The sequence below is a fragment of the Rhinolophus sinicus genome, chromosome 2 (assembly GCF_057876585.1).
Source record: "Rhinolophus sinicus isolate RSI-liver-muscle chromosome 2, RSI-T2T, whole genome shotgun sequence".
Classification (NCBI taxonomy): Eukaryota; Metazoa; Chordata; class Mammalia; order Chiroptera; family Rhinolophidae; genus Rhinolophus; species Rhinolophus sinicus.
Genome location: NC_142502.1, coordinates 102,966,261 through 102,990,795, shown reverse-complemented (window position 1 = coordinate 102,990,795; position 24,535 = coordinate 102,966,261). Strand labels below are relative to the sequence as shown.

Sequence of the window (24,535 nt, the reverse complement as noted above, 5' to 3'; positions counted from 1 at the left end):
TCCAGGAGAAATGGCTGGTTCTAGGGTCTGGAGCAGAGAAAGTAAAAAAAAAGTGAGCTTGGAGAAATCTCATGCCAGGAAGTGGCCTCAAAAGCCAATAGAATTGTGTTAAAGTGACACAGGTGATGGCTTGAAGGGAACCCCACTAGCCATAATTAGGACAATTTGAAGCAAAAATTGGGGACAATTTGAAAAAAATTATGATGGTAATGGATTATTATAATATGCTAGATTAACACAAATCTTTGAGTTCATAATGATGCTTTAAAAGAAAAAGATAAGGGGAGAGTGAAGAAATAGTTGTACTTCACAGAGGGATGCTAGACAGTAAATCTAGGTGGAATGATAGAATCAGAAAGGCATCATTTTGTAGCCCTAGATGTGATAACTGATTCAGGCAAGAATCATCAGTAGATGCTGAAAGTAGGTCCAAGGAGATTGGGAGATAGGATATGACATCTCTTTTTAGGGTTACGGTTAGGGTTACCACTTTAACCAAGTGACCAAACTTATCCCCATAGTGGGATAACCTGGCATTAGGTGCCTCTGGTGTGATGGCAGCTGGAAAGGTACACCTGCCATCCATGTAGTACTCTTATAAAAAAATTTTTTTAACTTGTGTCTAATCGTATGGGAACAATGAGACAGATCCAGGATGTGGGAACTGACCTAGACTCGTAAAATATCAGTTTCATGGAAGAAACAAAACAATGGGGGAGGGATGCAAGATTAAAAGATTCAGAATAACCAAATGCAAGGAATGAACCTTATTAAATTATGGATCCAAGAAAAGGCTATAAAAGAAAATCTGAAACCAATTGAATAAATTTGATTATGAATTATTTATTGTTCATATTATGAAATTGTTCATTTTCTTCGATATGAAAACGGTACTGTTGTGTTTTGTCAGAGAATGTTCTAATTCTTAGAATATGCACGATGCAGTATTAGGTATAAAGGGTTGTGGTGTCTAACTTGGAAGTCATTCGGAAAAATAGTGTGCGATAGGAGAGGAGAGGGAGAGTGCACACTGATGAGGCAGGATAATCATGGGTAAGGCTGCGGGATGTATAAGTGCACTACCGTACTAGCTGTAATCATTTTTTTCAGTTTTCCTGTAGATTTGAAAAGTTTCAAAATAAGTTGAGGAGAAAATCTTATCTTTACTTCAGAGCCCAGCTCGGATTTTGTCTCCTATGAAAACTTTTTTTACCCCAACCACACTAGTGAGAGGTGATTTTCTCATATGAATTTTTGACTTTTATGCTTATCTTATGATACTCAAATCTGAATGTAGATGAGAGCTGCCTGCGAGGTTGACTTTTTTTTTTTTTTTTTTTTAAGTAACAAGTCCTAGCCCCACTCTAAGCCAATGGAGAAAGACTCTCAGAGGATAGGCCTGAGAATCTGGAACCACTTGTTTGAACCACTTATTCTGTATTTACTCCTTAAATGTATTTATCTTTTGCATATATCCCCAGCTAACAAGCGTGGGAGCTTAGGACCAATGTATGAACGTGTTGCTCCATCCTTTATGTCCCTCCAAGTGTGCACACAGTTACCTGTATCCTCTACACAGTAAGTGTTTGGTAAATATGTGCTGACTATATACGTTGACTGATTTGTTGATAATCTGAAGAGATTACTCTATAGTTTTGAGAGATTGAAAAAGAAAACTAGGTGATAAAAGTGCTTAGTCATAAAAAGATCCATTAGAAAGCTGTGTAGGTTTTAGTTCTAAAATTATAGGTTTGGGTTACAGAAATAACATGTTTATTATAAGCAAATGTTTGGAATTAAGAGTTAACAGTGGTATCATAATTGAGTTTTATTACCTCTGCAAGCAGACAGTCAGAACCCAGTACTTATTCTCTATAAAAATACAGATACCCAGAGATATAAACAGAGGGTTGTGGGTGTTGGAATTGAGATGAGGGATGATATGGTGGCTAGGTATCAATGTAAGAAAGGAGAAACAAGTCAAGATTTTTAAAAATAAGGTTTTTAAATGATTTTTGTAAAGTTGAAATTGGTTTTGAATACATAAATAGTAGCAATAACAGCTAACATTTTTTTTCAATGTTTACCATATGCCGGACACTGCTTTATGTGAAGTATTTGTAATCTCTAAAACAGTTCTTCCAAATAGACCTAGATACTATTAGTATTCTTAATTTACAGATGAGAAAAATTGAGGCTCGGAGAAGTTAGTCACGTGCCCAGGTTCATGCAGCCAGTAAGTGGTGGAATCAAGGCCCAAAGCAGGCTGTGTGGTCCCAGAGCGCGTGCTGGTAAATGTGGAGGCAGGACGGTTTCCCTGGATTGAGACTTTGTGAGGAATTAGTAGTATGGCACGTGGGAGAACATTTTATAGCATCAATTCTTTGAAAAGAAAAAGAAACAAAAGAGAAAGGAGTTAGGGGAAGGGGGTTCATCTTTACTAGGGATTAATTGTACAATTGCTTAGGCTCACAGGGAGGGTATGTAAGAAAGGCACGTAGGGAGACCTTGACCAATATTCAAGAAATGCAATATCATGAGAAGTTCTTTTTCTGCACAGAAAAAGTTTTCTAGTATAGCTGCAATATTAGTCTAGAAATATAATCTATCTTTAAAGTATGTAATATATTTAAGTGTATTAAAATAGCTGAAGTAAACATTTTAGTTTTTTAATAAAAAATTTGATTAAACACTGTCTCTTAATAAACATTAAAATTGCTCTAGTATTAATACTTTCAATTATCCACACATCTTTTTGTTAATATTTCATCGGAATGAGTTATGGCAGTAATATTTTTAGGTAAAGCAAATTTTTACTTCTACATAGAACAAACAAAACTACATTCGGAGTCATAAATGGGTGCAGGGAGTCTGAATGTGTGAAACTACCATCTCCATTACATTTCATGTTCTGTGAAACAGCACAGTAATTCTAAACTAATAAAACTGGTGTTACCGCAAAAATATATATATAAGTAGTTACGACATAATTTTAAATGTTAAAAGAAAAAATTTCCCCGTTGACAACTTAAATGTATCATTTTAGAACTTCTAGATAAGTGACACAGAAAAATGATGGCAAGATATTAAAATAAAATTATATATGACATTGGCACAGATATAGATGAATCAGTGGAACAGTTTAAAAACCAGACCAAACGTCATATGTTAGTAATGAATAAAATTGACATCTTAAATCAGCGTGGAGAAAAGTGGACTCTTCAAAATACAAAATATATTGTTAAGGCAGTTAGTTGGTTAACCATTTGAATTTTATTAGATCCATACCTAATGCTAAATGCCAAAATAAATTCTATACAGGTTAAGATTAAATGTAAAAAAAAAAAATTGGAAGTTGAGTAAAATTTAGTACAACCATATAATAGAATACAACCAAGTTTACTGTCTGCTGAGAATACAAAATAGTATTTACAGCAGAATTGTAAATTGTAAAAATAAAATATATTTGTGTATTTATACTGAGGAAAGTCAGGAAGAGGAATTATGGGTGATTTTTATCTTTTCAGTATTTTCTGCCAGGACCACTGAACATGTACTACCCAAGTGCAGGACTATTGTTTACCTTTGTTCTTTTAAAATTCTGCTTCAGTAAAAGGGCTAAAGAAAAGATAGCTTGAAAGTGGAAAGGAAAAACTTTTTCCTAAAGGGAAAAATGGAAAGACACAAAAGGTCAGGAGCAAATGAAAAGTTAGGCAACTGAGATAAAAAATAATTCAAGGAATTCCAAAAGCAATACACTAATTTCACTGACTCAAAAAGAGAAAGGTAGATGAAATCAGGAGAACCATACAATAGTCAGAACATAAAAAGTCTGTTCAAAAGTGGAGGATGAGCGTGATGAACCAAGTACGTGCTAACTAAGCAGTTGTAGAAGGGAGACTCACATACCCAAATTTATCTCCTGTCTTTGTACAGCAGTGTATGCTTTTTGAGGACTTTTCCATACATCCTATTTGAGAAAGGATTGTCTAAATCGGTAGTAACAGATATCCCATTTTTATAGATGAAAACTCTGAAGCTTAAAGGATGTTTTCTTGGTGACATGGCTAGTTAAAAACAAAGCCAAAGCCAGAACCAACAAAGTATGATGGGTGGTTTTCATCATATCTTGTCATCTCACAGCTTCCAGGGAGACAAAAATAAGTCGTGGGAAATACCCAGTGATTCCAGGCAAGCCTGACCAGCTTGATATGAATAAATCGCTGCTGTTACCTAGTGTCACCCAGCGTGGGTTTTTTCTCCCTTACCAATCCAAAGCTTTTAAGGCTCCCAAAGGTGAGATTTTGGAAGTTACTGCCAAAAATGAATGGCTTTTTAAATGACCACATTAAAATGAGATCATATTGCACTTACCAGATTAGCAAAGGTGAAACACTGAGTGTTAGCAAGGGTTCTGGAGATTGGACACTCCATGCTGCTGGGAAGCCTGTAAATTGGTGTATTTATAAAGGATAATCTGATAGTACATATCAGATCTTTAAAATGATTTACCTTTTTCCATAGCAGTTTTACTTCTAGGAGTTCGTTCCAAGGATATAATAGGGTAGATGCCCAAAGACATGTATGCAAAGATTTCACCACAGCTTCGTTGGTTTTTAAATATTTGTATCTTTCTGTATTGACTGAATTTTTTTTCTTTTGGTGGCAGGGGAAGGTGAACAGGACTTTATTGGGGAACAGTGTGTACTTCCAGGACTTTTTCCAAGTCAAGTTGTTGTCCTTTCAGTCTTAGTTGTGGAGGGTGCTGCTCAGCTCCAGGTCCAGTTGCCATTGCTAGTTGCAGGGGGCACAGCCCACCATCCCTTGCGGGAGTCGAACTAACAACATTGTGGTTGAGAGGACGCGCTCCAACCTACTGAGCCATCTGGGAGCTCAGCGGCAGCTCAGCTCAAAGTGCCATGTTCAATCTTAGTTGCAGGGGGCAGAGCCCACCATCCCTTGCGGGACTCGAGGAGTTGAACCCGCAGCCTTGTGGTTGAGAGCCCACTGGCCCATGTGGGAATCGAACCGGCAGCCTTTGGCATTAGGAGCACGGAGCTCCAACCGCCTAAGCCACCGGGCCAGCCCCTGAATTTTTTTTTCAATGAGTACTTTTTTTATAAGCAGTAAAACACTAATAATGCTATTTTTTATTTATGGAAAAATATAACCATTCTGTCACAGGATTCTTACATTACGACCGTAACTCCTGTTTGATAAGAACCACAGCAGCAGTAACCCTGGAAACTACTGGTTTTCGCTTTCATTTCTGACAAACCATAGAAGGAAAAACTATAGTCAGTAACAGATGAAAGGCAAGATGGTCTGGGGGAAGCAGTGTGATTGGTTGGGAAGAATATTAGAATACAAGGACCTAAGTTTGGAATCTGTCTTTGTCTCTTAGCTAGAGTCGTGATTCGGGGCAAGTTGCTAACCTCTCTAAAACATTTTTTCTTTTTCTTTTTTTTTCCCCCCAGCAGTAAAGTGAGGATAATTAAAATATCTCTCCTGGGGTTGTTTCAGTATCAAATAAGATTAGGTTTGTAAAAGATCTTTGTAGACTCTGTGGTTCAGGAATAATAATAATCAGCATTTATTGAGTGTTACGTGCCAGGCACTAAGCGCGTTTTAATGTATTACCTCATTTAATCCTTACGTCAACCCTGTGTGGTTAATGATTATTATCCTGTCTTACAAGTGAGCAAGTTGAGACAGAGAGAGACTTGGGAACCTGCCCAGGGCCAGTTATAACAGAAGATCATACATGGGGAGAAATGTAGCAAGAGGCCCCTGAGAAGTATTCACGTCTCACCATCTGCCCGAGTTCTTTGAGGAAGACAGCAAGTATGTGGGAAGAGAGGACCCAGTGGAAATAACTTGCTGACAGGGGTCTCTCTGCTAATTCAAACAGCTATATTATTATGGGTTTGGGGACATAAGGTAGGAAAACTCCAAGATACAGAAATGTTAAGCATAGAGTTTATAGGGGCTTAATACTGGAATGGTCTTACTCCGTATTTTTAGAAATAATCTGGAAAAAGGAAAACCAGAAAGCCTTAAATAGTCAGAAGACAGAATTTCTTCTGAGATTGGAACATTAAGGTTGCACATGCAAAGGTTGGTCAATAGAACCATGACAGGAAAGCTTCAGTGGAGTTTGTTTAAAACACACGCACATGCACACACCCAGAGTATGTTTTGAAGGTGGCAACCTCTTAGCTATCAGTTAATAATACCCTAGAAGGTGATCATGTAGATATTTTAGAATGTATCTATCACCTCTGTTGGCTCTCCCCCCCATCTTCACCCCTTTCCTATTCCCAGAAATCCTGGGTATCACCAGAGAGGATACCTGAAGCAAAACGGATCTGTTCACCTCTCATAGAAAACATTAACAGGGTTCTCATCACTGTGCATAAAGAAAAAAGTGTAACGGAAGTAGGCAATGTCAATGATAGACAATTAGAGTAATTAAAGAAATGTAGTGGTTTTTCACATAAGAACAGACTGAAAGGACTAGGATTTGTCTGTCTGAAATGAAGGTTTGGCAAAGATGTAATTACTTCCTAAATTTAATTATGGAGTATAAATGAAGGGTGTATTGGTTTATTTACCAAATTCTATGGCATTCTACCACATCTTCTCCACCCAGCTCTTACACAGAGAGGAGACATGGCCCTGAAGTAAAAGCTCATACCCTTGCACCACTAACATTCTGAAAACATGCTTTTGAGATGCGTCCATGTCAGGTTTGATTGTCCCCGACCCTGTTCCAACGAGATTTTTAAAATCTGAATAGCTCAGTGGTAAGACATTGAACTTAATGTACAGTGATCTGTGTAATTACCTTGTTTTCTTCAGAAATAATTCGAGGAAATTGGAAGTAAGAAGACAATACATAGACATTATCTAGAGATTATTTTGGATCAGTACTAGAGATGATTATGTTCTAGAGAGAAACCAGCGTGCCCTTTTTTAGGTGCAAGGAATGTGTGGAGATAATTCCACTATCAAAGATGGTATGTAAATTCACCAAGATGGGAGATTATGATGCTAAATGTTTTGCTGTTCCAGTTCAGCATAATCAAGGCTTAACAAAATATGGGCCTTTATAGGAGGCCTGTGAAACAAATAATAAAAATTATGTTTGTGTACTTCTTTAAGAACGTGTGAAAATGCTTTCACATGCAATGTGGAAGTGAAGCTTGAGCTGGCTTGCTGGATGTCAAGTTTCCTTTGCTGCACAGCTGTATAGTCTTGAGTTTCATTAACGTATTTCTAATTCCTAGTTCTTTTCTGAAGCAGTCTCTTCAGTTACTGGTGGGTATGCCAGGGGTGTCGTGATCCTTTGCTGCTTGTCATTGTACATTACTGTGACTTTTAGGACTGTTGGCCCAAAATAGTTCCGGAGCAATAGAAAATGATATTGTTGAAGTGCTTTGCTTATATCTTTCTTTTTTTTCCCCCCTTAGATCTGTTCTGAGGACCAAGATTCATTTGGGGGATGGTTACAGAATTGAACCATGGTAGGCAATGAAAATATACATTCAAAGTTGGATGGAACATCCATCCTGGAAGGGGAGTAGACCCTTACTGTTAAGTTTCAACTGGTTGCTCTGGTGTATATTGAAGAATTTGGTGTTACTTTTTTGGTTTCATAGGTCAGGAGAGTTTTGTTCTGTCATTCTAGGATTACAGAGGAATTAGTTCACAGAGGACTTTGGGAAATGTTGGATTAGATGATTTTTTAAATGTGTACCAGTAAGCATTAATCCTGACATGGTTTCTGGAAAAAAGGAGTTCTGAAGCCAAATCCATTTGGGAAAATTCTGCAAACTGGGTCCTCACTTAGAGTTTCAGAGTACACTCTGATTTTGTTCACTGAAGCGTTGTTGGTGATAGTTAAGTAAGAAACAAAATACTGGTAGATGTGAGAATAGAGTTGTGGAATATTATATAGCAGTTAGATTAGAAAAGGATGAACTTGATCTTCCAACATGGATGAATCTCAACATGAATTTAGTTCTAAAGTCATACAGTACTTCCTCATAGACACATCAGTTTTATTGAGAGACCATTAAGTGGTTTATCAGTAAATGCCAACTCTTAATAAAACTCCTTGGAATAAAAAAAATAAACCAAAAATAATAATAAAAGAAGAACATTAATTTAGAAAACATTACAGAATGAGAATGATGCATATAGAATATAATTTGTGTGTTGTTTTAAAAACTATGCTTTTACCAGTATATCTGTGTAACATAAGTGCATTTTTAAAATGCATTTTAACATAAGTCTAAAAGGATTCATACCAAGCAAGTTGTGATAGTTACTTGGAGAAGTGATGGATGGGATGATGATCAAAAGGTCCTTTTTAAGAAGGGAAATATTCATGTATTATTTGTAATAAAAAGTAGATAACAAATAAAATGCCTCCGAATGCTCAGCGAGTTACTTTCTTTTCCCTCATTGGAGCTATCTATCCTGCTAATTACAGTATATCTTTATATTTATTAATTTACTGTATATAAATTAAACTGAGTTTTGAGCCCTGTTACTATAGAATAAGAAGAAAATGTTTTCATTCTAGTCCATTAAAATGAAACTATTTTTCACATGTTGTAAGGAATAAATAAAGTAACTTATATAGTCTAGACTATGCAGATTTTCAAGAGCTAGGCTTTTGTACACTTACTATATATTGGTCCAAGAGATCTTTTGGAGCCCAACAAAGAGAAGTTGGAACTTGGTTCTTGAACAGCTTTAGTATAGTTGAGAAACAGCAGTTACAGGTTGAGTGAAACACTGTAGTTCAAAACCAGTTCAGCTTAAAGAAGCAGAACCGCTTTTAGTCTTTCCAATGTTGGTGATAATGCTCTTTCCAATTTCATGGATCTTATTTTTTACCCTGTTCTGTGGACCTTATTTTGACGTCTTCCAAATCAAAATTGAGGGCAGTCGGTGGTTCTATTTGACTTTACCAATTGCTAGGATCAATTTTAAGTGGCTGCATTTTTTGTGTAAATGTGTTTTCTCTTTAAGAAAGGGTAGTCCTAAAAAAGCTGTAGCCACGAATCAAGTTTTCTATCAGAACATTCCATTTATTGTCTCAATTTGCCTGATGTTGTAAGAGCCATTGTCTGAAAATAAAAGATTTCATCAACAGGATGTATCTTTTCTTTAAAATAATTTGTTTTCAGGCACTATGTCGATTGACTCATCTTTTCAAAGTGGTCATTTTTATATTTCATCCAAGTTAAAGCAGGGACTGATCAATCAACTTTATGGTAAAAAAAAAAAAAAACGTATTAATACAGGTTATGAAGGGGTTCAAAATTTAATTTATATTACAAATGTTTATTGGCACCTCTCCATGCTTGCATGTCAGGAAAATTCAGAATATTAAAACGTGTTCTGCCCTTAGTGACCTAACTTCTTCCTAACTTGGTATTAGCATGCAATCCATATGCATAAAAATTGCTGGTGAAGTTAGATGATTCTTTCACTGAAACACCAGGTGGAAATCAGCATAAACTGTGAAAGTACTAAGTAGGACGAACTTCAGGAGTGTTTTCGGTAGTTGTGCAGCCCCAAAGATGGAAGGGCTGCAGGGTGTTATTACCTGGAAGAAAGGTAGGCAGACTCCTGCCCAGGCCTCCATTCTGCCTAATCAGCAAATGCCTTGCACACGGCACTCACTCAGTAGGTGTTCATGATGGTCCCCCACTGCCAGGACATCTTGGTGTGATTTTGAGGTGAGGGTTAGCGGTTGAGCATAAGGTAGAGAGAGTGACAGAACTTACAAAAGAGAACTTGAGCATTGCAAGTCACATTGTGCTTTCTTTAGTGCAGGTAACTTCTAGTTTCTCCTCTCATACTAGCACTGGAAACCTGTTTTGAGAGAATTCTAAATCATGCGTATTCCTGTCTTCCAGGATTTTTTCCTGATCAAGCAGACAGTTCAGCATAGAGTCCAAGGATGAATGTCCACCGTGGCAGTGAGAGCGACAGGTTGATGCGGCAGGAAGCCAGCTGCCTGATGGATGAAACCTCAGCTGCAGCCCAGGAAAAAGAAACAAATAGCCTGACTTCTCCTGGTCTTCAAAATCTGACTTATCCTCTAGTTCCCAGGAATGATGGTACGGTGATTAGATCTTCACTTAATTTGGAGGGCTTTCTGACATCTGAGCATCCACTCTTCCCAGAAGACATAAATGTTCTTAATCTAAATAAAATATCCAGTTAGTTGGCTCATATCACAGTTATATAAAGCTGATCATCACAGAAAATCTCCACTTATTTTATCAGTGTAGCAATGATGGTATAAGATTTGGCAGTAATAGTGTAAGAAAAATAAATAGTCATGAGTTTGCAGTCAGAAGACCTTCAGATTCTAGCTCTCCTACCTATCAGCCATCACCCTGGGTGAGAGCCTGACTCTTTCTGAGCTCTACTTTCTTAATCTAAAAAACAGGGGTATTAATATTCTTCTTACCTCACAGGGCTGGAAGATTATTGAATTAATGGTTGTGAAGGCTCTTGATAAACTGTTAGGTTCTTTTTAACTTTTAACAAAAACAATAGCAACAACAGTAATAGAAATTACCATTCTTTGAGCATTCACTGTTCTAGGAATTTTATGTACTTTTTTTTAGATCAAGGGTGGTAAACTGGTCAAATCCTTGTTTTTGTAAGGAAAACTTTGAAATACAACCATCGTGCCCATTTGTTTACATATTATCTGTGACTGCTTTCCTGTGACAGTGGCAGAGACTATGACCCACAAAGCCCAAAATATTTACTTTCTGGCCCTTTACAGAAAGTTTGCCAATCCCTACTTAATTGCTTCTCCTTTTAAAGATGGGGAAACTGAGGCTTTAGAAGCTTGGGTAAGTTGCTCAGGTTCACACTGCTAGGACATAGGGGACTGGGATTTGAACCTGTGTCTTTCTGATCAGATTGTGCTATTTATATGCATCCCCTGCCAGAAAAGCAGACTGTGACCCTCCCCTCAGAAAAGCAGGCTGACTGGCACAATTATGGGGAGAATTGTGCAGAGAATCTTCCTGCTCACCCTTTTATTGAAGCAGGGTGGAACCTGAGGCATCCTTCAGAAACCAACCCAGTTTCATTGCTTCATTGCTGGGGGGGCCAGTCAAGCTTTCTAAAGAGCTGAATTAATGGTTTAGATACCTACACTTTCATTTGTAAGAACAGCACTTCCAGTGTGAGAAAGCCTGTCTTGGTGATTCAAGAGTTTCTTGCTACAAGCTTGCCTATTGATTGTGTGGAAACTTAGCTCTTGGTATGCAAACATAGGGCCACACTGAAAATTTAAATCCTACAGAAGTTGTAGGATGTGAACTCTAAATAGGTTATGGTCTAGATTTTGGTTTCCTTTTCTCTAGAAGCAAATGAGAAAAAAATTGAGTGTACTTTAGCTAACAGTTTAGTTGGTTACCTAAGTGCCAGAAATCAGACTAATTTCCCAGAGACTGTGGGCGGTAATCATATTCATGAAATACTGTGTACAAATTTAAAATACAGGAAGGGTGGGAGTGAGACATGCAGTTTTATCTCATATTTTATTTCTTTTAAAAAAGGTTTGTAAGAAAATGTTAACTGAGCTTGCCAAATCTAGGTAATGGGCTATATACATAGTGTATTGACCCCATGCTTCAGTATATTTGAAATTTTTCATTAAAAACATTTTTTACATTAAAATCTGTTAGGAGAATTGCCTATTTAAAAGAATCCTCTGGTAATCCTTTTGCAAATACTTGCTCCTGCTTGTCTTCAGTATACATTCAGATTTCATATACTCTGTTTCCCCGAAAATAAGACCGAGCCGGACAATCAGCTCTAATGCATCTTTTGGAGCAAAAATTAATATAAGACCCTTATTTTACTATAAGATCGGGTCTTATAACACAATTAATATAATATAATATAATATAATATAATATAATATAATATAATATAATATAATATAATACCGGGTCTTATATTAATTTTTGCTCCAAAAGATGCATTAGAGCTGATTGTCCGGCTCGGTCTTATTTTCAGGGAAACACGGTATTTTGTTTTAAGCCTGTTTTGCATGGTGTGGTATTGTACATTTTTAAGTACACATATTTTCTTTCAGTTGATAGCCAGAACAATCCTGTGAGGTAGGTGGAATGAACATTATTCTCATTTTACAGATGATGAACCAGTTTTAGGAAAATAAATTGCTTAAAGAAAATAGCCCTTTGGTGATACTAGACAAACACTGAGATTCCATGCGTCAATCCTAATCCAAGGCCATTTGCACTAGAACTTGGCTGCTGAGAGCAAGCCCTGCATGTTCACAAAACGGTCTTGGTCGTGTTAAGATTCTCCCTGCGTAGTGAAAATGCATTATTCTGTGATTGTTCTAGGAAAAGTGATGCATTAGACAATTAGACATGATCATTATCCTTCTGGAAGATAAAATTTAGAAACATTTTTGAAGAATGGAAAAGAATAGTTTGGGCATACACAGGTTCCTTAAATAAAACACGGGAAATATAAGAGGGTTATTTAGAGATAGAAGTGAAAAAAGGTAAAAAGTGATTGCCTTTCTGAAACAAGACTGGGGAAGGCATGGGGTGTGGCAGGAGATTGCTGGTTTTCCACAGAAATTCTTCTCTAGTGTTTCATTTCGTTGAACCATGTACATAGTTTATGTAGTGTGGGCATTTCTACCTTCATTTCTCCCCTCCCCAGTGTACGCACAGAGAAAAGGTCAAGAGGATCCACTATGAGTCTCTAGTTTGTATTGTTTCTTTACTTGCTCTAGGCAGAGTTTGGAGCTGTGAACACCTAAAAATTTGTGGGGTTTTTTGTCTAACGGGTTTTTTTTCCCTTTGGTTTTTTTTTTTTAAAGAAGGCAGGATTTATTTTTCCCATAAGGCATTTTGCTGTCAAGTTATTTTGGTTTGTTTGTATGATCTTTTAGACCTTTCCCTTGACTACGCCTCTCAGCCAACAAACCTGCAGTTCCCTCACATAATGCCGCTTCCCGAAGACATCAAAGGCTCTTGCTTCCAAAGTGGGAATAAGCGGAACCATGAACCCTTCATTGCTCCAGAACGATTTGGAAACAGCACTGTGGGCTTTGGGAGTAACGTTCATTCCCAGGCACCAGAGAAAGTGACACTTCTTGTAGATGGCACACGTTTTGTTGTGAATCCGCAAATTTTCACCGCGCATCCGGACACCATGTTGGGCAGGTAATTGATGATAATTTCCTCCCAAATGCACTCTGTTCTCTATGAATAGAAATACCTGCTGTTTATCTTGTGTTAGATGTGAGAATACAAACCATTGCATCGTTGATTTTTCTACCTTCATACTTTGATGAAACAGGGAGCACAAGCTGGTAAAAAGCCTTGCATGTGTTGGTGATTTGAGGGGTGGGGTACCTATTTTATGTGTATTTAGAAAGCTAGTATAGTGAACAAAAGGAAGTACAAGCAAGACTATGGAAAATAATCTGCTACATCTCCTTCCCTATTCCTCAATAAACTCACTCTAAAACAGAAGTCAGATACTTAATTTATTTTACCCACTATTTTTATAACCTCACAAAAGCAATATTTTCTGAGTCCCACATGTTAAAGGTACTAGGATAAAGTGGGGTCTGAAAGTCATGTTCTTTTGTCTTTTAATAAAAATTAGAATTAGATAAATGTTTCACATGACACTAGAACCAAGCCATTTCACTGAAAAGCATTATTTTGCTTGCCATCTATTGCCAGGTATCCTTGTCAGTCAGTGTTATACTATCATTTTCTAATGCCTCCATCACTGTTTAAGTTTTCTGAAACTGAATCTTTATATCTGGCTGTTTTGCTGTTTCATGATTGTTCTCTTTATTATTCTTCATGTTTCATTTTCTGTGCTTTTTCATTCAGACTATAACCGTATCCTCCTCCCTCTATCTGCTGCCCCAGCTTTTTAGGGTATAGAGTGTAGAAAGTGGAAAGTGCTGCTGAGGAGGGACACTGCCCAGAAGTACTCTTGGAGCATGGGCTAGGAGTTAGGATACCCTCTTTTTGGTCAGTCATAGAACTTAACATGAGGAAGAGAAAACTGGGATAAGAATAAATTGACGATGATTGCATACACACATTGGGCTTTTTAGGATTTTTCATCTACTTAGATCTTATTTAAAGATCTAACCTCACTCAGGACATTGAACTAATTTGAACTGAACTAGAAGTCAGAATGGACTACACTAATTTGCTGAATTTTTAGACTAAATGGGATCCAGCTATTCAAATACATGTATACTTAAACATATACGTACAAATTCAGGGTAAACCATTTTTAACCAAAAACAAACCTATGTATTTCTCAAACATCTGAATTAAACGAGAACATGAAAACCTTTTCTAAACTGGCCCTATGTTTTCTCTGACTTGACTTCTTGTCCTCGGCCTCGGCGTGACCACCACTACTGCCCCTGCTCCAACCCCTCCAAAACGTTCCTTAGGGCACATTGGCTGTTTGAGGTAGGCTTTCTGTGAAAGGAGTGATCAAAACAAGAAAGGCAAGCATTTTTGGGTAATAGATTCTTGGGTGACACTGGTTCTTTGAATCTAGGAATGGGTTGTCCCACGAAAACGAGAGGCTGATTTCTTTAGCTAAATGGATTCATCAGCTGAGTTGGCCGAGGTCATGTATTCTGAGAGTTCCTTAGGTTTGTTCTGCCCTGTGGCTACATACAGTATTCATAAGCCTCGCCTGTGAGCTTACAAATGTGGACCACTAGTCACAGAGGGGACAAACGAAGAGATTGAGAACGGATTAATGCAAATCCATGCCACTACTAGATAAATAACTGAGCTTAGGTCCTGCTGAAGATGGATAGGGAGGGTTATATTTCTGACATGTAGTTCACTAGTTTGATTCATCGCTGTCTCAGCTAGACTTCAAACAGAACATGCCAGGAAAGTGTCAGCATTCTTTTATCAGGATGGATTTCTTACAGATGGTGTAGTGATTTGGAAAGCGGGTGGTATGCAGTCTTTTTCAGACCTTTGAAAAGCAGCCAGTTCAGGGTGGAGGCTAACAGTTTTGAAAAGCTGACAGCCAAGCTTCCCAGCAGGTTAAGGAAGGAAGTGCAGTGAGTCCCCACTGGGAACTCGGTGAGGCTGGCTGAAGATAGCGGCTGTCTGCCCTGCACGCCGTGCTGGCTTCCCGTGCCAGCTCATACGCGGAAGTGCAACAGAAGTCGTAGCGGTCATGGGGCCAGTTTTACTGGAGGGGTTCTGAGAGAAGGGAGGAAGGATGGGAAAAGTTGAGTAAGAAAAGCAAGACCTCCTGCCTATACCCTTGTGACCTCTGAGTTCATGCCCAGAGCAGGCTTGCCTCTCAGAAATATGTCAAACTGCTAATAAGCCAAATTCCTAGCCTCGTTTTCTACTTGACCTGAAATTCCCCTAGTTAGAGTTACTTCTTGGGTTGAAGGAGGACATTTGTTTTCCAGAGCTCCATCATTAAAACGTATGAGGAAAGGGAAAGCATTAACATATCTGCACCTACCAATACAGATTCATCTATCAAATGAGATGTTGAAAAGCAACACGGAAATACTGAGGACTGGCTGAGTGGGTGGATACATGTAGATAGAGGGGAAGGACGAGGAGAGGTCAGGAGCATGAGACGCTGCCCTCGCTGCCCATTCATCGAGAGGTGCATTCCGGGGCAGTGAGGCGGGCTGGGGGACAGGAGAGGGCCCCCTCACATCTCTCACATTCCAGAGATGTTCCAAGGGCCACCTCTGCAGAAGCTGTTTGACCTCATTTTCTGTCACAGAAGCTCACCCAGGTGAACCTTGAAACTCGCTGCTTCATTCTTGCACTCGAATGCTGAAAGCAATTGCTGCCTTCCTTTTCTGTCTGAAGGGAGCTTCCTAAGACTTCAGTACATTTCCAGGGGTTGGGTCCCAGTGCTCTGTCACCTTCCACTAGGAGAGAGTGAGAGGGCGTCTTTCGGAGTGAGGGGAAGAAGGAAGTCCTGCTGCAGAAGGTAACATTGCTGCCTGCGTGTCTTTCAGGATGTTTGGCCCAGGAAGAGAGTACAACTTCACAAGGCCCAATGAGAAGGGCGAGTATGAGATTGCCGAGGGAATCAGTGCAACTGTGTTTCGGACGGTGCTGGTACGGAGTAGCCTTTTTGTTACATCCTTTTCCCCAGGGGCCTGTATGGTGGCAGCCTTGAGAGTTCCATCAAACTCTGTTACTGACTTAGGGCCTCTAGTTTCAGTTACTGCTTTTCCCGCTTTATTTTCTGTTCCTGTAACTTTTAAGTTTTGCAGTGTGAGCTCAATTGGGTATCAAGTTGTGATTAAGTGTGTCGGGATAGCCAGAGGCCACTTTGCCATCTAATGAATCAGCCATCCTGGTGATAGTTTCAGTGACCCATCCCTGTAACAGTACCAGGAGTGACAAGGGGGCTGAAGAGGCACCTTTTCATCTTGTTCTTCACCTACATGTCTTCTTCCTAATCTATGTTTAGGATTACTACAAAACTGGTATCATCAATTGTCCTGATGGCATCTCTATCCCAGACCTTAGAGATACGTGTGATTATCTCTGCATTAACTTTGACTTCAACACTATCCGGTGTCAAGATCTGAGTAAGTACAGGGGCAGCTGAACTTACAGTTGACTTGGAATTGACGGGTCATTTTTATTACTAAACAGAGTTTCTTTCATGTGTGGGTTGAAAATCATCTGCAGAGGCAGAGATGTAATACTGGCCCATTCCCTCTCTTGCTTCAGAGCACTGTGAGAAAGTGGAGCAGAGAAAAGGGAACGTGTAGTGGGTTCTAAATCTACCTTCACCCATGAGTCACCAAGCTAATTCCTTCCCCTCTTGGGACCTTGGTGTATCAACCTTTTAACAAATGAGGATGCTGATTCTCAGATGTGCGGGAAGGCTCACTCATAAAGTCAAACAGCATAAACTGGCTGGTTTCTTATAATTATTTTTATCATTATTATTCACTTAGTGTTTGCTAAGTACTTTATAGATGGGAGCTTATATAAGTCTTACAACAATTAACCCTAAAAGATGGGTGATAATTTGTTGAACAAATAAGACTGAGAAATTGGCTTGTTTGAAGCTCTCAGCATTAAAGCTGAGATTGCTTCCTGAAATTATTTTTTAAATTGTTCCTTGAAGTTCATCATACAATTCCCTGCGCACTCGATGAAGTTTGCTGGCCGTGCAGTTTCTCCACTGGGTCTAGTATACACTTAGAGCAAGTCCCTTGGTGTTGCCCATCTTCAGATTATTCTGAAATTTGGTACTTCTGTGGTACTCTAACTCCATGAAATTGGGGTCCAGAGCATCTTCAGAAGGGGTGCTGCAAGGAGTCATCCCCACGTGATGGTTCTCTCTTACGGAATTAATGTGTATGGTGTGACACTGCCCACCAACACCCCACTGATCAGAACGCTCAGGGATTATTAGACAGGCGGAATGGAAGCGTGGTAGAACGTGAAGCGTATCTAACAAAACGAGCTTCCTTCTTGCCTTAGAGCAGGAAAGCCTGTGCCTTTCAATGGGCCACTTCTCTGGACCGTGGCAGCGATAACAGCTGTGCCCAACAGTGTGTTTCACTCCGGTACTGCCTGCGCTTGGGCACGGAGGGTGCTCACCTGCGTTTTCTCTCCCCAGGTGCTTTACTGCATGAGCTGTCGAACGACGGTGCTCACAAGCAGTTTGATCACTACCTCGAAGAGCTGATCCTGCCCATCATGGTGGGCTGTGCCAAGAAGGGCGAGCGCGAGTGCCACATTGTTGTGCTGACGGATGAGGATTCTGTGGATTGGGACGAGGACCACCCCCCACCCATGGGGGAGGAGTATTCCCAAAGTAGGAGCCGCCCGCAGGGCCCGGAGGTCTCAGCGAGAAATATGCTGCCCAGCGGAGCAGCTACCCTAGGCCCAGCGTGAATGTCGCTGCCCAGCCAGTGGGGGGCCACTTCCGTTGAGTGATGCAGGTCTAACTGCTCCGCTGGGGCGCATGGAGAATGTTGTCACACCTCCCTCGCTACCGCTGCTGCCTGGGGCCATGTCAGACGTGCTGTCATTCTCTCCATTTCATTGCATTTTTAAATCCTTTTGAGTTGGTAATAGTTCAGAATTCGAAAGGTATAGAAGGGTCTACACTGAAGTCTTATTCCCACTGCTGCCTCATCTACCCAGTTTTCCCTTTTGTTTCTTTTATGTCCTTCCAGATGTTTCCAATGCACATGCAGAAGCAATTACATACATGTTTCTCCTTTTTTTCCCTAATGATACCATATTATACATACTGTTCTATACCGTTTCTTACATAAAAAGCTTCTGTGGTCTTTTTTATAGCTGTGTAGTATTCCATGGCATGATTGTGCCATAATTGATTAACCTGCCCTGTTGATGGACATTCAAGCTACAGAGTACAAATGATGCTTCAGTGAATATCCTTCTAAACAGTCTTTTCACACATGTGTATCTCTGTAGAATAATGTTAGAAATGGAATTTCTGTGTCAAAAGCTTTGTGCTTGTAGAATTTTGATAGATGGTGCCAAATTATCCTCCATAAAGGTTGAGGCAGTTTACACTCACAAAACAAGTGGTTTGTTTTCTACATCCTCACCAAAACAGTGTTTTACTAAACTTTTATCTTTGCCACTCTGGTATGTTACAAAAGCACTTGAATTTTAACTTGCATTTCTCATTTCATGTATGAGACTGAACATTTTTTTAAAGAGCCATTTTAATTTCCTTTTCTATTAACTCTATTTGTGCCTTTTGCCCATTACAAAATTGGACTGTCTTTTACCTAGTGATTTGTGAAAGCTCTTTATGACCACTCTCTATAGATATTAAGGAAGTTAGCCCTTTGTAATATGAGTTGCATATATTTTTCCCAGTTGATTGTCTTTTTAGCTTTGAAAAGGGTGATTTTGGTTAAGTTGAGTTATTTGTATTTTTATGTAGTCGAGTATATCAGATTTGCTTTTATGGCTTCTAGGTTTTATGTCATGCTCAGAAAGGACTTCCTTATACCCTGAAACTATAAAAATTACATGGCATTTTTCTTAGAGTTAATTTATTACTTAACATTAATCTGTGATCCATCTGGATTTTTTTGGCCTCAGGACCAAAAGAGAGGGAATTTTCGTTCGTCTGATTCTGTTAGCTATCTCCTTCCTCTTACGGAGGTCTTTGCTCCGTGACTAACCGGGTTTCTTTGTTTTGTTTTGTTTTTTCCAGTTCTTTATAGCTCCAAGCTCTACAGGTTCTTCAAATACATTGAGAATCGGGATGTTGCTAAAACAGTGTTAAAGGAACGGGGCCTGAAAAACATTCGCATCGGCATTGAAGGTAACACTGCCCCATCGGTAGTCAGCTTGCGTGGCTCGTGGAGTGGGCTGGGGTTGTGGGCTCCGCTTATGGCCTCAGCACTCCACTCCAGAGCACCTGGCGAACAGGCACACGGGAAAACTGCAGCCGGACCCCAGTTTGAAGGATTCCTGTTTTTGTTTGCCCTCACATTTCCCTTATTTTCATGAATAGTTCCAATTTACTGCCTTAGGATAAAGAGCAATGAGTGCTCAGGCAGGTGCATGTAGCAGCGCTCACAGGCTCGCCAGGTGGGAGGGCCGCTCTGCAACAGCCTTGGTGAGGAGCCTTCTGGGATCTGGAAGGTCTTTCTGAAAACTAGAACTTGGAGAACCCAGGTTTACATTTCCTCCACTACATACCTGTGGGGACTGTCTGGACATAGTGACAGAATTGCTTTAAGTGACCGTGAGCAGTGACTCCCACCTGTGGTCTCTGTGGAAGAGTCTCGGGGACTTGTTTGCAGAGTGCTGAAGCCATCCTGGTCTCCCCCCACCCCCCACAGCTCTTTGACTCTCGTGTGTTGCTGCTCTATCTCAGTCTTGCCCACAGAAGCCATCAGGCCTGCACTGTGTCTGACGTAGGTTGGAATTTAAAGTTGGAAGGGGTTTTGAGGTCATCTATTAAACTTCCACTGTGTCCTTCCCTTGTCTCTTTGGAAACTGCACTGACAGGGTGATAGGGGTCACTCCATGTCCCAGAGCAGCCCATCCAGCTTGTCCCCTCCGAACATTCACCGTGTCACTAATAGGTAACTGCCTCCCTCTCCTATTTCTCACCTCTGGAGCTACTCTGAATAAGAGTTCTCTCATTTCCATGGGACAGCCTTGCAGATGTTTTAGGCGGTGTCCCTGTTTTTCTTTAGGCTGAACAGTGCACATTTCCTCCACGAGTTCTCATCCAGTGTGCCCTCTACGCAGTAGAGCTGGGGGACTGCAGTGCCCTGGCAGCATTTGTGCTCTTAGTACTGCTGCCAGGAACTAAAGGCTTCTGAAAGGAGGAAGAGGCTTCTCTCCCCTTCCGTTAGAAGGGACAGGATTTTGGGTACTTCCCTTCTAGAGGTAGGACCTCCCAACCTGCACAGCAGGGAAGAGGGATTGGGCTGGGAGGGCATGGTCAGAGGCTGGACACTTCCCGACAGTTTTCCTGCATAGTCTTTGAATCTGGGAGGAAATCGATGTGGCGAGGAAGTATGGAGGCCAGAGTGAGCATTTGCTGAAATCCTGACAGCAGCCTTTCTTCCTGTTCCAGGTTACCCTACCTGTAAAGAAAAAATTAAGAGAAGACCCGGTGGCCGGTCTGAAGTCATCTATAACTATGTGCAGCGCCCCTTCATTCAGATGTCATGGGAAAAGGAGGAAGGAAAGAGTCGCCACGTGGATTTCCAGTGTGTTCGAAGCAAATCCCTCACTAATCTGGTAGCTGCTGGAGAAGATGTTTTGGAGGACCAGGAGATACTAATGTATCACCCACCCCAAGTGGATGAACTTGACCGGCTAAATGCCCCCCTTTCTCAGATGGCTTCTAACGACTTTCAGGATTAGGGCCAGCTGTGGGTCCACCCCTCTCCGGAGCTCTTCTCTGTCTGGGTTGCCCAAAGCCAATCCTTCCCACGAGTGAAAGACATGCTTCTTCTCCCCCATCCTTTCCCTTCCTCCCACAATTAACGTGTCCTTTTCAGTATGTCTGTATCTCCGGCAGAGGATGAAAAAGCACTCGCTGGTAATTAAGCACCCAGCTTTGCAGCAGCTCTGGCAACTTGAAATATTTAGGTCTGGTGCTGTTCACTGAGTCTTTGCATAACTGCAAAAGCAGGGAAGGAAGTCGAGTCCTGTTGCCTCATAGTCAGCAAAGCAGGTCTCATCCTTTATGCTTTGTTCTTGGCTTTTGTTTCGTTTTGTTTTGTTTTATACCAGGCACATTACTTAGCAGCAAAGGGACCAAACTTCAAAGGAGACAATCTCTCTTCTGCAAGTAGGCATTCGTGGGCTAGTTGTTAGAGGTAAATGAAGGTGCTGCTCCTGGGGCCCCTGCGCTCAGATTGCTTCTGGGAAGAACCAGGCGCTCATTCAAAAGGTCTAAAAGGAAATTCTAAGCACTTAAATTCAGTTTTGTTTTTTCCTTAATACAACGAACAGCCCAAAACCACACAGACAGATTCTGTGACAGGAAGGATAATGGCGTAACAGTGTTTATGAAACCTTTTTAGCTTCATGGTGTTTGAGCCTAAATCAGTTATTCATTTGGAATGAAACTCACCACTCAAGTAGAAGCACCTCCACATCGGGCCGCTTGGATTGCCCTGGCGTGGAGTCGGCTGTGAAGCCGTAGGCCTGTGGGTGTGGCTGGGCCCTTCAGTGTGGTCACAGGCTTCACGATGTGGGCAGAAACTTCCCACAAGTGCGCAGTTCTCAGCAGAAAGGCTTGTAAGGGCTCCCGGGATGGAGCATTTGGGGCAGAGCTGGGTGGGGAAACATCACTACCCAGGCCTGGTCCCAGTGCAGGATTTTTCTTAGCATATTCTTTTCATACTATGGACTTTTTTTGGACGCCGGGATATTTCCGTTTTTGAAATAGCCGATCAGCTGCTCACACTGGATAAGAAAAACCACACTAACGTCATCCCCAAAGGAGGGATGAATTGAAGGGAAACTAGGCATAGTCATTTTGTCTTGTCAGCTGTGTTAACTGTGCGTAGCGTATGACAGCCCCCATCACGCACTGAACCACCTTCCCTCAGGTCGCCATGGCTGTTAACAGTAGAGCTAAATTTAAAGTCTGGAGCCAGCTGTGTCACGGGGTTCTCCCATTTCGTGCTAGAGGTCGGCCTTCACTCACCTACCCAGAGCATTTCCTCATCAGGTTACGAAGCAGCACATAGTTTCCTTCAAGTTCTTCAAGATACAAACATGACTGGTTTTCTTTCGTTCCATTCCCATAAGATCCTGCAGGGCAAGCTACTTGATTCCGTTTTATTACTGCCCTCGTCACCATCCTCCAAAGGTAAAGTCAGATGCACGTTGAAAGCTGCTCTTTCCAGGCCTGAAGAACAAGTGTTCTTAAGCAGCTGTTCTCTGCGCCTGTGGTGAGCCCCACAGTGGGAATCAGGGCTCCGTCCCTTATTCTGAAGGAGTAATGAGAAACAACCATCCCCACTTACGGAGCTCTGAGTACCACTGGCGTCCATGCGTAAGGTCATGGCCAGGGTGAGGGTCTTTTGTAGCCAGAGAGTAGTTTTATTTCTGTGAAACTAATTGGCTCATATCTAAGGTCAGGTTTGGCTTTAACCTTTTCCCAGAACTTGCATTCATACCCACTAGTAGTAGACCAGCCATAATACATACTGTTCATTGGTGCTTCCTTTACACTTTTCAGTTGACTTCCAAGTCATCACAGAGGACATTTGCATTGACTAATCTATGACGTGTATAACTTGTTATACAGCTTATGTATTGTTAACATTTAGTGTAAACGCTGCAGCTAATATTTTTTAAAACTAATTAGTCTTTGCTTATATAAAAAGCCAGATATGAAAGTATGGCATGTATTTAACACTTTTTCTATGTATATGATTAATTTTCTCAGGCTTTCAAGAACTAGTTTTCCCCCAGATTGGGTTAATGTGCTTTTGACCCCAACCCCATGGGGTTTGAATGAACCGAAAATCTGTGGATTCAAATCTGCCAGTGTCACCAAGTGGTGGTGACTAAGGAAAAAGTTGGGCCCTCAAATTCCTTCTGGTGAAGAGGGAAGTTTCTTGTGCAGCCCACACCCTCCCGGCCTGGAGCTCAGCATCACTAATTTGGTGGCTCCCCTCAGCCATAGCTGCCGTTCCCAGAGCCAGGACACTGCAGTGGCAGGACCTCTCCGTCCTCAGGGACAAGGCCTGGGTTGGGGTCATTCCCTTCAGTCAGTTCTGACCACCTGGGCAAGAGGCGTTTCTAATAAAAAAGGTGGGACTCAGGTTTGGTGTTTTTTCTAAGTGCCTAAATAAGTAAGCCAGGATGTTCATACAGAAACGTTTCCGTACGGAGATGGTTTTACCCGGACTGTCGCTCAGAGGTATCAGCAAGCCTAGATGCACCTGAATTCGAGGTTTAGAATGTGAGTTTGTGTCCGCATCGTATCGTGTATAGTTGGTTAGGAAACCTCCGCCATTGAGGAGTCAGAGAGTAGTGGGCAAGGAGACAGCATGACAGCATGTTTGGGGAGACCACTCAGTGGTTTCTCCACAGTGGAGGGAAGGGACTGAAGGAATGACAGCAAAAGGTAAGGAAGCCAGAAAGCAGCTCGGTTTACTGCACACGATACACAACAGCCAGTGTTATTTTAAACTAAAATCCAAGAGAATGGTGTGATATCTATATACCATAATGTATGCAGGTTTATGAAAATACTGTGGAATAAGTCCAGGAAGGATGGATAATTTGCAAATAGTGTTCCATCAGGTCCTTGTGGATGTAAAATCACAACACAGGCTTTAATTTAATATGGAGTCTTTCTTAGCAAGTGAAAACAGAAAGGGTTTTAGTAATTTATTCAGTGCCACTTCTTGCCATCATTTTGAAATTGTTAAAGGGGCATATTGAGTTCAGAAAGCAGACCTGATGCCCTCGTGGGAGATGGAGCCACATGTGTGCTTGGAGGTGGGACCGCCTCACAGGAGAACGGAACATTTTCTCTTGACGGCAAAATGCTTATAGGTTTTGCCTCTGTATTTAAAATTGCACATGTTCACCTACCAGTGTTTACGAAATCCTGTATTTGGGATGCTCTTTTTTTAAATAATAAAATATTATCATTTGTGTCCTTATTGGTGTTTTTTTTTTAGCACAAAATAGAATTAGAAGTCAAGATTTTAAAAGGAGCAACACCCAGACAGCCCAGAGCAGTGTCTTCGTCCTACAGCAGCTGTGGGGCTGGCCTGTTTTTCCCACCCTGCTGTTTATCACTAGGTTCCAGAGCACTAATGGCCTCCCTTCTATAGTTCCCGGTCAGCTGGCATTCGAGACCCCTTGAACCTTCAGATCCAACTAGATAGGACCCCACAACGCCAAATGGAAATTTGAAAGGTGGTAGGGCTCACAAACTTCGATGTCCCAGTTTTGGT

General features: G+C 40.8%; 1 protein-coding gene across 4 annotated transcripts in view; it reads left to right on the top strand.

The window, feature by feature from the left end:
- KCTD20 (potassium channel tetramerization domain containing 20) overlaps positions 1–24,238 on the top strand; it is a 35,492-nt gene extending 11,254 nt beyond the window's left edge. Inside the window, exons 2-10 of one of the 4 annotated variants that reach the window (XM_019738804.3) lie at positions 1,482–1,578; positions 7,473–7,526; positions 9,936–10,139; positions 12,980–13,253; positions 16,085–16,187; positions 16,546–16,666; positions 17,713–17,910; positions 19,297–19,407; positions 20,677–24,238. In XM_019738804.3, the coding sequence (XP_019594363.3) occupies positions 9,980–10,139; positions 12,980–13,253; positions 16,085–16,187; positions 16,546–16,666; positions 17,713–17,910; positions 19,297–19,407; positions 20,677–20,969 (1,260 nt within the window). In that variant the 5' untranslated portion in view covers positions 1,482–1,578; positions 7,473–7,526; positions 9,936–9,979 and the 3' untranslated portion in view covers positions 20,970–24,238. The remainder of the gene's footprint in view (positions 1–1,481; positions 1,579–7,472; positions 7,527–9,935; positions 10,140–12,979; positions 13,254–16,084; positions 16,188–16,545; positions 16,667–17,712; positions 17,911–19,296; positions 19,408–20,676) is intronic. The other 3 variants (XM_019738805.3, XM_019738809.3, XM_019738808.3) reach the window with 3 other exon arrangements.
- The last annotated feature ends 297 nt before the right edge of the window (positions 24,239–24,535 follow it).